The following is a 13620-nucleotide window of genomic DNA, read 5'->3' as shown; positions in this document are numbered from 1 at the left end:
GGGTTTGAACCCACCACCCTTGGTATATGGGGCCAGCACCCTACCCAGTGAGCCACAGGCACCGCCCTGAAATTTTATTTTTTTTTTAAATAATTGAACTATATCAAGTGATTTGTTTTTTAAGCCAGTCAAACTTGGCAGTTGGGGTTTGACTACCAACTCTAGTGACACTAATGTTAATAAGCTCAGATAACCCACTACCATCAGATAGTACCTATATCAGTATTACTTAACTGCCCTTACATTAAAATCACCTGTTGCTTTTGCTAAAAATTCAAAACTCCTAGACCCCTTCCCTCTCCTTTGGTATTCTGTATCAGTATGCTCCAGCTAAGAATCTGCATTTTACATGACTGAATACATTTTAGAAGGGCTGAATTAAAAGCTCTTTGAAGTTCTTTCATTCTATATTCTGGAGGAGGCGAAATTTAAGGCAGTTTTGGAAATCTGTTGCTTTGCATGTAGAGTATGGGACTGACAGCTTTCTATTTGTCTGCAGTGCATTTATTGCTGAGTTGAAGCATAAAAATGCCAAGGGACCTAAGAAAGCTCTTTAGGGCCAGGCATGGTGGCTCGCACCTGTAATCCCAGCACTCTGGGAGGCTGAGGCAGGTGGACTGCCTGAGCTCAGGAGTTCAAGACCAGCCTGAGCAAGAGCAAGACCCTGTCTCTACTAAAAATAGAAAAAAAGTAGCTGGGTGTTGTGGCAGGCACCTGTAGTCCCAGCTACTGTGAAGGCTGAAGTAAGAGGGTTGCTTGAGCACAGGCGTTTGGGGTTGCTGTGAACTATGACACCATAGCACTCTATCCAGGGCACAGTGAGACTCTGTCTCAAAGAAAGAGAGAGAGCTAGCTAGCTCTTTAGGCAATCTTCCAGAAAGAAAATCCAGAAAATTTTCAGAATTTGTGGCAAGTCAAGTCATTCAGACATCTTCTGGAATTACACATTTCTGGAGTGACTTGATGTCTATCCTTCCAGGAAAATGGGTGAGCACTTGCTGGCTTTAGGGCCACGGTACTTACCATTGCCTCTACTTAAAATGCCTTCCCTTCAAGTGCCAGCAAGCTTGGCTCCTTTTTTCCAAGTCTCTCCTCAAATGCCAGCATATTGGCGTTGCCATCCAATTCACTTGTCCCACCACCCTTCTCTCTAATCCTTCACCATGCTCATTTTCTTTTTTTTTTTTTTAAATAAGAGAAAACCATTTTAATTATGCACATTTGCACACAGGGGAGTTCCACAAAAAATAAGACTCAAAGAAAGGCCAGATGATGTGAGCTACAGAAAGAAATAAGGGTTTGGGGTTTCTGGGTGGGTGAGGTAGGGTGGAGACACATCATGAGAGGGGAAGGGGAGGAAATGGATGGCACATAAAGATGACCTTATTTATTTTATTTTTTTATTTTTTGAGATAGAGTCTCATTATGTCACCCTTGGTAGAGTGCTGTGGCGTCAGAGCTCACAGCAACCTCAAACTTTTGGGCTCAAGCAATTCTCTTGCCTCAGCCTCCCTAGTAGCTGGGACCACAGGCACCGGCCACTGTTGCAGGAAGACGAGGCCTCATGCTCATTTTCTTTACAGCAGTTACTATCTGAACTTATCTATATATCTTGTCCGTCTGCCCCACCAGACCATGAGCTGCATGAAGGAGGGACATCATCGGTTTTATTCACTTCTATCTTCCCAGCTTCTAGGACAGCATCCATGCTATACATACCAAGCACTAATTATTCATTTAATGATTTACCAGGTCCAAGAATCATTTTTCTCATGAGGAATGAACATGTTTGCAATATGGTAGGTGAAAACTAACCAAATCAAGTGGCATACAGGACAACTTTATGATAATAAATAAATTCTATTTATTTTTTTGTCTCACACAGTTCAAGAAACCAGATAAACACGAATGTCAGTTGGAAGAACATCTCTGAGTTTGGATATAAGTCTCTGCTATAAAGGATTGTGAACTAGAAAATCAGAGGCTGGCATTCAACTAATACATTATAAAGTGTTGTGCAGTGTTAATAGGTGTTTCCAAAAAAAAAAAAAAGGTACCATTAGGGACACAATAGATTGAAATGACGCTTTCTTTAATGTATTCAACAAAACCATTCAACTGTCCACTGTCCTTAGAATCTCTCATGTGAACAGTGTTCCATGAAAAAACACTTTGAGAAAGACTGCAGCAGACCAGATAGTGAAATCATGTACTCAAAAGACCTCTAAATTTCCTACAGTGTTCTACCAACAATTACAAATTCATTTCTTTTGAAAAGAGATGAGAGTTATTTTCTAAAAACTGAGCAATGGAAAATGAAACCCTTCAATGAGAGAAGAGAGATAAAGTCGACTAAACGGCCTTTTTCAAACACATTCAAGTTTTATCACAACTGTAATGTCTGCTAAATTTTAGAGTACTGGTTCTTAAACAAGGAGAGGAGGGGAGGTACATCTTATTAGAAGTGTGCCCCACTACCACCACCATATTCCCTTTTGCCAAATTGTGAGCAATTGTTACCAACAGAAGTATGTCACGTCTCTTAAGTGCATTGAAACATTTTTAAAATATTGAGAACTAGTTTGTTAAAGGACATCTTTCCAACGAGGTCTTCAAGTGACTCCCTGCCCAATATTTTGACTTTCTGAGATGGCTCAGATAAAATTATATCCATGCTAGGCATCTAATGCTTATTACTTAAAAGTTAATGATAATTAAGATATTTCAACCCAAACTCATTTTGCATTAGAAGCTTCCAAAACAGTGTGATGCAACTTTTACAAAGTTTGAATTTATAACACTGTCCCCAAAAGTATACAATGGGACTAAAGTTAACCAAACTTATGAAAATATTATGAAACATTTTATCTTATTTTGTTGACCTGACATTTCATTTTCGTCATTTAACATGATAAGAAAGCAACATAAGCACAGATTAAATAATCTGAAATTCTTTCAAATTGATCACTTATTGTTTCTCAGCTATTTCTGAGCTAAACAGAACATTATTTTATTATCTATAAACAACAGAATTTAAAGCACTTTATGTCTTTGGCAATACTAGAAAAAGGTATTTAAACTTTGGACCTTTTTTTTTTTTAATCATAAAACTGAAGTTAAACTAAGATGAAATGGAAGCCTACAGACCCTGCTAGTGTGAAATTCCACTAACAACTTGTCAGGTTGGTACCAAAAAAAAAAAACAAATTTTGTCATGCAGTTTGTAATTAATGTAGCAAAAATTTACCATTCATAGAATTTTATCAGTCTGCTTTCACCACAGGAAGTAACATAACTAATGAAATATTTCTTGGCTACCCTTGTCCAATATAAGTTGTTACTTGTCCTTAGAGGATTAGAAGATGAGTTGTTTACAAAGCCATTCAAGTATCTGGGCTTGTTAATAGTAGAAACGGTTTTCTAAGATATGGGGGTGTTCCTGAGTGAGCAGTGCGCATCCTGCATAGAGGCCCCCTAGGTCATTCCCAAGTGCAGGTCAGGGTTTGCTGGGCCTCTGTTAAAAGCTATTTTGCATCAGTATTTCTGTACTCCCTGAAAACACCATGAAATAGTGGACTTTAATTAGTAATGGAACAAATGAGTGTTTTTGTACTGAATCAAAGGAAAAAAGTCTAGAACAGAAAGTTGGGGACACACCCTTAGGTGGTGAATTGCTGAAACGTAGATAAAGCAAAACAAAGTTGACAGGCCCAAATGCCTCTGGAATGTGTGACACCAGCACCTATTCAAGTTTGGTTCCTGTCCCTCCTCTGCTAGAATCATCTAAGAGACCTGCTCCTGTGCTGATCTCACCTACAAAACCTACCTTAGACCTCGTAAAGCAGAATCCCCTGGTTTGCTCCTAGAATCTGCATCTGTCACAAGCTTACCAGGCATTCCTGGTTCATAGTAAAGCCTGACAACACTGTATTTGACCATCCCATTGTCAGGGTTGTTGACATCCTCTGCATAAGAATACTAAATTTTGCAGCATATTTGAAATGCTGATGCAACATTAAAGGAATGACAGCCCCAAACATAGCAACCTTCATTGATTTAAAAGGTGACAGATGAGAACAACTAATTGGGATTAAAGTACCCAACTCCCACAGCTTAACACACTGTACCTGCACCACATAATACTCTGCAGATTGAACTGGCAACAAGAAAGCAGTGCATGACAGAACACAGGACACCCAGCCGTGGACTTTGAAGAAAAACTTACAAACTCCGAATCCATAATGACATGAGAACTTGCCACTTTAAGGCAGAAGGACACTTGTAAGAACAGAAAAAAAGGAGAGTCTTCTGTTCTTACAAGTCCATTCTGGACAAAGACCCACTCCTCAAACCGGTCACCTCATTCTGTAATGTTTTCCCAGTCCCTAGGTCTCCCTCACTTGTTCTTTCTCAGGCCCTTCCAGTGATTTTTCCCACTCATTCCTCCCAAAACAGTTGACAGGCCATGGCAGAAGCTCTCCAGAGCAGCTTTGCTACGTGAAATTCATTAAATGAAGCAAGATCTATTTTCAAAGGGTAATATGCTTAATCCACCTGTTTAAATAGAACTAAAAGCTGTGTTTTAAATAAATTTAAAACTTAACGAAATAATAATTTGCCTTAACAAGGACTTGCTCAAACCCATGTCCCCCATTTAAAATCACACATTATCTGAGTGCACATTTAGAGAAATTTCCCCAGTTAAATGTCCTTTGGCCTGAACTCATTCAAAAATGCCAAGACACCAATCATTCTGAGTGAGGCCATCGTGAGCTAGGATCATGCCACCAGCTTATGGTGGTGAGGGAGTGTAGCTTAATGTTGACATCTGACACGAAAAGCTTATGGTCTGAGTCATGTTTCTTTTTTATGTAATTCTGGCTCCGGAATCCGATACAGAGCAGCTGAGAAATAAATTATGTTACTGAGGCTGAAGATGATGCACAGAAGTATGGCTCCAGCTATCTGAGGGAAAGAGAAGGGCCGAGAGGTGGCCAGGAGCCATTCCCTCCGCAGAGTCTTGTCCAGAAGTATGGCTTGCATCTGCATGTGGGTGGCCAGGATCACACACACGTGGAACAGCTGGTGACTGTGACCTAAGGCAAGCACACAAGAGACCCATCAGGATCAGCACAAGAAGGAATGGAGTTTTGATACACGCTGCGGCATGTATGTATAAAAACATGATGTTGAATGTGGAAAATATACCTTAATAAATTTATTATTTTTTATTTTTATCTTGTTTTTTTGAGACAGAGTCGCAAGTTGTGGCCCTGGGTAGAGTGTCATGGCATCATAGCTCATAGCAACCAACTCTTCGGCTCAAGTGATCCTCTTGCCTCAGTTTTTTCTATTTTTAGTAGAGATGGGGTCTCGCTTTTTGCTCAGGCTGGTCTTGAACCCGTGAGTTCAACCTATCCGCCTGCCTCAGCCTCCCAGAATGCTGGGATTACACGTGTGAGCCACCATGCCCGGCTTCTTAATAAATTTATTTTTAAAAAGCAATATGAGAAAATCAAAAAGGGTATCAGAGCAAACCAAATTCTTTTTTTTTTTTTTGAGACAGAGTCTCACTTTGTCACCCTTAGTAGAGTGCTGTGGTGTCACAGTTCACAGCAACCTCAGACCCTTGGGTTCAAGTGATTCTCTTGCCTCAGTTTTTAATTTTTAGTAGAGATGGGTGTCTCACTCTTGCTCAGGCTGGCCGTGAACTTGTGAGCTCAAGCGATCCACTTGCCTCAGCCTCCCAGAGTGCTAGGATTACAGGCATATAAACCACCATGCCCAACCTATCAAATTAATTTTTAAAACAACTTATCTAACAGCCTCATTTTCCAGATGTAAAAGTTAGGTACCCTGTTCTCCCAAAGGTTGTCTCTGACCTCAGTGTAAAAGGAGAACCAGCCAGGTTTTCTGTTGGCCACTTCCCAAATGGTCCTCTCTGTGTTGCTGATCATCACAGATGTGACCAGAAGCTCTTCCTCCCTGGTGACAGCTGGATGCCACTCACCTGGGACTGATCTCTAAAAGGAGCCCAGTAGAGGGCGGGGAACGGGGCGGAGACATCCTGATTTGGTGGTTGGTGAGAAAAGGAGTCCAGTGCCCAGGGCCAGGGACTACTTTGGGAGACAACCTTCAGATGCCATGAGTAAGAGGAGAAGTCCACACTTCTTATGGGCTATGCCCCTAAAAAGTTCGCATGTTGAAGTCCTACCCCCAAGGGTCCCTAGAATGCAAATATTTGGAGATAGGGTGATTAGAGAGATAATTAAGTAAAAATGAGGTCATTAGGGTGGGCCCTAATCCAGCAAGACTGGTGTTCTTAGAAGAGGAAATTGCGACACAGACACACATGGATGGTGACCTCGATAAGCCAAGGACAGTGTCAGCCCTACTGACACCTCACACTCAGACTTCCAGCCTCCAGAATTATGAGTAAATACATTTCTGTTGTTCAGCCTGCAATACTTTGTTATGGCAGCCTTGGCAAACTAATACAACAGGACAGTTAAATAAGGATTCTCCTTTGGTTAAAAAAAAAAAAAGTTCAGGACCTATCCCAGAAGTATTCAATAAATATGTCCTAGAGAAAAGCCAGCCTGACCACCTTTCCTACTGTACAAGATCAGACTCAGGCACAGGAGTATGGGAGAGCTGAGGAGTCTTGGGTGGACATCTGGTGAGTTCTGTCCATATGGCTGGAAGCTACAGGCCCCCAGGTTCGGCACCCCCTGCCTTGCTGGCCTTTGGGCTGAGTGTGATTTCCAAATCTGTATGTGATGTAACAAATGATTTCTTCTCCAGCAGAGAGCAGTGTTCTCCAAGGACACTGCCAGAATAGTGACTAGCTACATTCACCAGCTGAGGCTCAGCCTCATTCTCATTAGGGCATGAGATAAAAGACAGAAAGAGCTGTCAGCACTGGAGGTATCTGAACCATGGCCGCAGCCTAATGAAAGATTTCAGGGGAGGGCTTCCTGTGGGCCAAGCCACAGGTCCCACCTCCAGCCCCGTCATCTGAGGACTGAGAACTTCCCAGTAATCTGTCATACACCACTGTCAGGCAAATTTCCCCCTGGAATGGTGTTTTTCAACTCTACCTCTAGACCCAAGAGGATGGGATAGAAGTAAAAAAATAAAATATTATTAAGAAGCCAGAGTAGTGGCAAAATAAGGCCCAGGGCTGTTTTTCCCGCAGTACCCAAGACTTCAGACACAGCCAACTCTACTTTACCAAGGTAGACATGGAAGGCAGGCCGGCCACTGGTGCCTCCAATCATGGCCTCTCCTTTTCTTCCTTTCTGAAAATCTGCCCTCTAAACAAAACAAATCTGGCCATATCTTTCAGGTGAGGGGAGATAGAAAATCAAAAACAAAATAGGCTTAGGGAGAATCAAGGTTCCTGCCCAGTGGCCACAGTCACTGCTCCTTTGATTCCCACGGTACTTACCTAAGGAACCCCAATCCCTTGTCAACTTCACCCAAGGGTGCCCTCTGACTAGCCAGTCCTGGAGCCAGGGAAGGGGTGACACAGCCTGCAGTGTAAAGCCCCTGAGACCCTGACACCTCCTCTGCACATCCCTTCTCAGACACCTGTGGGCTTATACCCACCTGGAGGATACACAGCTTCTGTGTACACCGGGCCCCTCTCCAGTAGCTTCCAGTTCAGGAGGTCTGGATGGGCCTAAGGATCTACATGGTCCTAGATGATGCCTCTGCTGCTGGTCCTGGGACCACACCCTGAGAAACACTGCTCTACCAAGACCCCTGGCCCCCAGCCACCTACCACGCACAAGACAGGCATGTCCCCTCCCTTGCACAGCCTCTGGCTGTTACCCTCAGGGCCATCTGCACCCCGCCTTTCCTCTTCCTTCTATGGCTGCCCCTGGTGTTCACTGAATAACAGGATCCCACATTTTAGGTAACAGTAGAACTCTCTGGCCCTGTGCCCCATCTGAATGCTTTAGGGTCTGGACGCCCCTGCTCCCCTTCCTCCCCAATCCTACCTGGCAAGCCCTGGCAAAGGACATCCTGGGCCCTGTTAGCTTGCAACATCACTTACCTTGGCCTCTTTCCTGGTCCCTGCAGCTATACACACTGGGCTCAGGGATGGGACTCCTCCCCAGCCAGGAGGGCAATGAGCAGAGTGGTAGGGCAGTCACCCACTTACCGATGTAGTCAAAGCGTCCAGGGGCTAGGCGCTCTGGCAGGTGTGCAGAGTATAAGAAACTGGCCAGGAGGGTCATGACCATGTGCTTCTGGTGGTACAAGGTGGCTTCATTTTGTGCACTCTCCCCTGGGAACAGGAATAGCTGCAGGTATTTAGAGAAACATCAGACATCTCATGAGGAGGCCGGGTGGTTGGTAGGTAGGCCCTCTTCCTTCCTGGGACCTGCAGCAGAGGCTGGGCTCTAATACCCACACATCTCCACATGTAGGCATGGACTTCAGAGGCCTAGAAGAGGGAACTCTCAGGGACATGTGGACAGAACTCCTATCCTAAGTGTGATTGATTGAGACCCAACAGAATTGTATTTCAATCCCCCAAATGCTCATGAGAGCTTTTTGGGTTATTTAATTATAAAAAGAAGAAGGAGAAAGAGGAAGAGGAGGAGGAAAAAAGAAAGGAAGGAAGCAAAGAAGGAAGGAAAGAAAAGGGAAAATGAAGACAAAAATCCAATTAGATCTGGGGGTAAAATAAAAGCATAGTTGACCTTTAAACAACTCAGGGTTTAAAGGCACTGACTCCCATGCAGTCAGAAAGCCATTTATAACTTTTGACTCCCTAAAAACGTAAGTACTAACAGCTGATCCTATTGACAAAAAGCCTTACTAGTCAATTGACACATATTTTATATATACCATATTCTTACAAAATGTAAGCTAGAGAAAAGACAATGTTATTAAAAAGATCACGAGAAGTGGGGACTGATCTTGCTGTCTCAGGGACGGCAGAGGCGGAAGACAATCCATGTGTAAGGTCAAACCTGTGGTGTTCAAGGTCAAGTATACAGTAAGAAAGTGGTCTATCTGTACTTCCACTCACTTTAAATCAGTACATCCACTGAACTGATGCTCCTAATTAAGGCTTTAAGGCCTAGAAATCCCTGGAAGGCCTTCTGAGTTATCAAAACGTATTAATTATGACATTATACTATTTCAGAGGTAAGTACAGTTTTTGCATTATTATTATAAATAACAATAGTAGCTACCACTTACCGAGGGCACTAGGCCATGCCTTTTACATGCATCACCCTAGCTGGGCCACACAATTACCACAAGGCAGACTGTCTTCCCCATTTTGCAGATGAGGAAAGTGGGGCAGAGAGTAACTTGCAAACCACCAGTAAAGGGTGAAGTTAGGACTGGAATCCAGGCAGGCTGATCCAGTGTCAACATCAGGGCTTAAAGTCAGATGTCTCCTCCCCACTGCCCCACTGTGAGATGTAGCCTCTGTGCCCCCTGCCGTGGTGGGGTGCTGACAGGCTTGCTCAGTCCGCTCTGGCTTCCCCTGTGTATGGACTGTGCCTTTGAGGAGGAGTGAGGGGAATGGGCTGTACCCCTTTCTCTGGGTCTCCCAGGACTCACACAGATGCATCACCTGTTCACTGTCTCCCCTCCCCCCCGCACTGTGAGGGGAACTCCACCCCTCCCCTTCATCCCTCAGCCCTGCCACCTGGGCCTCAAGCCTCAGACCCCCAGAACACTGCTTCTGGGAGGGAGACTCCACTCAATGGGTACCGGCCAGGGGCCAGGCATCACTGACCCCATTGGATCTGTTGTGCTGAACAATCCTTATTACCCTCAGTGAAGGAGGGGATGTTAGCCTTATTTATAGATGAGGAAACTGAGGTTCAGAGAGGTTATGTCCTCTGCCTTCAGTCACACAGCCAGTGTGACTGGCTTTGAATGTCTAGACTTTGAACAAAGGCCTGTGTGACCTGAGAATGCATGGACTTTAGCCTTCCTGTCCATCCTATACCCTTTTCCTTTGTGCTCTCCATTTAACCCCCATCTCTCCTTTAAGCCCTTCGTTTATACCTTTCCCTTCAGTACTAACAGTACCATAATCAACCATGATATATTATACAATAACGCACCGTAAGACTCTTGCCACCAGCCAGCACTTTACACGTTACCTTGTATAATCCTCCCCACAGCCCAATGACAGGGTTATAATCATTCCCACTAGAGACCTTGCCCACAGACAGGCAGCAAGTAGACGGCTCCCTCTCCTAAGTTCAGGTGCATGCCCTGCCCAGCTCTCTGAGATTGTTCCCAAAGCCACTCACTCTGCCCATCAGGACTGTGTGTTCGTGCCATCTCCTCACTGCTCCTCAAGGGCCATCAAGGCAGCACCTGGGTCTTAACTCCCACTGTGTCCTCCTATGGTGCCCAGTGCAGGCTGTGACCCCCCAAAACTCAGGAAACTGACTACCTGGTGTTGCCAACAGGCTGAGAGGAGGTGCAGCTGGCCCTTACCCTGTAGAAGATGGGGAGGGAGTCCCAGGCGTAGGGATAAGCAAAGGCAAGGACACGAAGCACCTTACAAAGCCCGGGTTTCTGGACTTCAAGGAACCTAAACCAGGGAAGGAGAGAAGGAGAAACGGGATGAAAAGAGTTACAGTAACTGACACACGCACACACTCAACACTACTGAGGCCTCTGGGACTTAACAGGGACAGGCAGTTTTGCACAACCTCCTGTGGCCAGCCTTGTCATTTCTCCCACCCTGATGGAGGTGACAAAACCCCAGAAGTGAAAAGATCTCCAGAGAAACCACCTCATAGCACCAGGAGAAGCAGTGTTATCCCAGACTATGCCAAAGAGGAGGTACTGGACAGAAACACAAGGGCCAAGTTATTTAACTGCCAAAGAGCCTCTTAAAAGTAGAATTACTGCCAGGACAGGCAGACATGAGTGGACAGTGGGTGGCCCCACTGGCACAGACCTCAGGTGAACATGCTCTGCAGAGGCTGAGAGGCACCCAACTAGTCAGAGCCACTCAGGTGATTGCCATGCAGAAGATCTGGGTCCAAGCAGGTGTTTGTTTTGAGGGGTTTTTTGGCTGGGACTGGGTTTGAACCCGCCACCTCCGGCATACAAGCAGGTGTTTGATTGTTGGAGAGGTTTCTGTAATATTTCTACCACACAGGGACACCAGCCTGGGAAAACTAAGTAAATGTGAAGACTTTCCTTCTCTCATTCATCACTACCCCTCCTGCCTCCTACCCAAAGACAGATAACACCAGCATTAAAACAAGAGGCGCTGACTGTCATGAAGAGAAGACAGATCATGATAGGGTCTCAGCTGCTTGGGCTCTGCTTGCTGGGCAGCAACTGAGAGTTTGGGGAACTGGGCAGTACAGATGGCAGGCTGGACACAGGAAGGACAGAGAGGGGCCAGGAAGATCACCACATAAAACCACATCCCTTGAGAGGCCCAGGGAAGGAAAACACTGTGTGCCTGGCTGATAGCCAAGTCCAGGAGGCAGAAACAGGTGCAGTCCCTGTCTGGATGCCGAAGGACAGGGTCCTCCTCCCTAGCTGGCTCCAGGGCTGCAGGATGAGGAACCTGGTAGGGGTGATAGGCAGAGCCAGCTGCAAGGCTTTCAGGGTGGCTGTTATGATGCCTCTAGAAAGGCAACGTGTACATTCAGTCCCGCTCAACCCTTGCTGACAGTTCTGCCCCTCATCATGCTCTCTGGTGGGATGAGCTCTATGTCCTACTTGCCATTCCAACCTCTGCTGCCTGGACCCTCAGCTCCAGGCCGCAGGCCTGCCCTTTTTCCTTCAAACACCATCCATGCATCCTCTGACACTGGGCCCACTTCTCCTGGACCAGGTTATCATGACCCTTATGAGCCAATGTAGCCCACTGCTGTCAGTATCCCACATGTGGGTGAGCAAGGAACCCTCCCTGGGGACAGGCACCAGACCCAGGCAGGTCTGGATCTCCCATGTCTGAGGACGTGCACTTTCTCCAGGCTGATGTGTTCTACCCACTCCTCCAGGCAAAAGCAGCCCGGGTGGAGATCCCTGCTGCAGAGCAAAGGGAACTCTGCAGGCCCTGAGAAGCCACAGCCTCCAAAGACAGGCTCCAACTTCACTCCAGCTCATCAGCACATTTATTCTTCTCTCCTGACCCTGCCCACACATCAGAGAAGCACATGGTAGGTACCAGTGGGGAAGGAAGAGAAGTTCAAGGAGAGGAAAAAGGGATTGGATTCATCATCCCCCAAACAAGAACCACGGCCATGGATTAAACCATAGACTCTAAGAGAGGTGAGGTTGCACAGTACTGAGATCTCACATGGAGTGCTTGATTGGTACACACGGGGTTCTAACCCTGCCTCTACTGTGTATGACCATGTGACCTCAGCAGGTCACTTAACCTTTGCATGTCCCTCAGTCTTCATGTGTAACATAGGGACAGTAACTGTACTTATGAGGTGTTTAGAACCTGTGTATAGCATGGAGTCACACATACTAAATGGCAGCGCTTAAAAAACATATGTAGTGTGGGGCTCCATTCTCTTCTCTCCCAATCCTGTAGCTATGATGGACTAGAACATTGAAACAGGAGGTAACAACAGGTTCTGGGTGATTTGCCTAAAGTCAGATAAAACTGATAAGAAGCCAGGTAGAATATAAACCCAGGGCTGTCTGGCTCCCTGGTGTCACCTCCCATGCCTCCCCCAAGCAGGTATAGCAGGCCTCAAACCACTGCCAGCCTCACCCTTCCTTATACCCCTCAGCTGCCTCCTCAGTCCACCCTGGCAGGCCCTGCCCAACCTCAGCAGGGCCACTCCCTCTTGCCCTGTGCACTGTCGCCATCTGCCAATGCTGGGTTGAGAGGGGCTCGTTCCTAAAGTGCGCCCTTTGTGGCCACTTACACACGAAGAAATCTGGCTCTGGCTGGCGAGGGCCATCCCCCAAAGCATGGATTTCCTGAGACTTGAGACATTTCGCCCGGCCTGACAAAGTGCTTGCCCAGGGACAAACGGACCAGCCTCTCCAGTTGCAAAGCCGAGTCTATGGGGAAAAAAATAAGGAGAAAAAGCAGAACAGGAGAGAGATAGCAACAGAGAAAAAAAAGGCAGAAGGGCCAGTCAACACAGAGAGGGGCTTCCCTCTACCAAGTTGTAATTCCACAGCAGGCCACAGGGTGTCACCACAGCCAGAGGTTGAGGAGTGAGGGGCCAGCGCCACAGGGTGGTCCAAAAGCATCCGACGCCCCCAGCACCTCCAAGGCCCAGCCGCATTCTCAGGCTGAGGGGCTAGTTGACAGGGAGCCAGGCCTCCTCTGCCTGGAACCAGGATGGCAGGAAACACTGGATTTTAGGAGAAGCCTCCATTAAGAGAATGTCGATTCAATACCGGTCTGTTCTAAAACCTCATAAATCTTACTGCCACGAAGCTGGAAGGATTAGCAACTGGAATTCTGGAACTAGTGCTTGAAACTAGTGAGCCACTGGGAAATGTGTTCTATTGCAAAGGTTCAAGTGCAAGCCTTGTTCCCCAGCTCCAACCCTGAAGCCCCCCTCCAGGCGAGCTCCTGCCCCTCTGCGCGGCCAGAGTGTCCTTGAGTGTCTGCTCACTTTCTACCAGGGATGAGTG

The 13620-nt window shown here is 46.2% G+C and overlaps 1 protein-coding gene across 1 annotated transcript in view; it reads right to left on the bottom strand.

The window, feature by feature from the left end:
* Nucleotides 1-4532: 4532 nt before the first annotated feature.
* Nucleotides 4533-13620, bottom strand: part of PAQR5 (progestin and adipoQ receptor family member 5) — a 36041-nt gene continuing 26953 nt past the window's right edge. Inside the window, exons 5-7 of the mRNA XM_012801872.2 lie at nt 10483-10579; nt 8171-8312; nt 4533-5096 (exon numbers count right to left, since the gene is read on the bottom strand). Of these exons, the coding sequence (XP_012657326.2) occupies nt 4855-5096; nt 8171-8312; nt 10483-10579 (481 nt within the window). The 3' untranslated portion in view covers nt 4533-4854. The remainder of the gene's footprint in view (nt 5097-8170; nt 8313-10482; nt 10580-13620) is intronic.

The sequence above is a fragment of the Otolemur garnettii genome, unplaced genomic scaffold (assembly GCF_000181295.1).
Source record: "Otolemur garnettii isolate 467f Iridium unplaced genomic scaffold, OtoGar3 scaffold00011, whole genome shotgun sequence".
Lineage (NCBI taxonomy): Eukaryota > Metazoa > Chordata > Mammalia > Primates > Galagidae > Otolemur > Otolemur garnettii.
The sequence above is the reverse complement of the archived record's forward strand: the minus strand, read 5'-3'. Positions and strand labels throughout refer to the sequence as shown.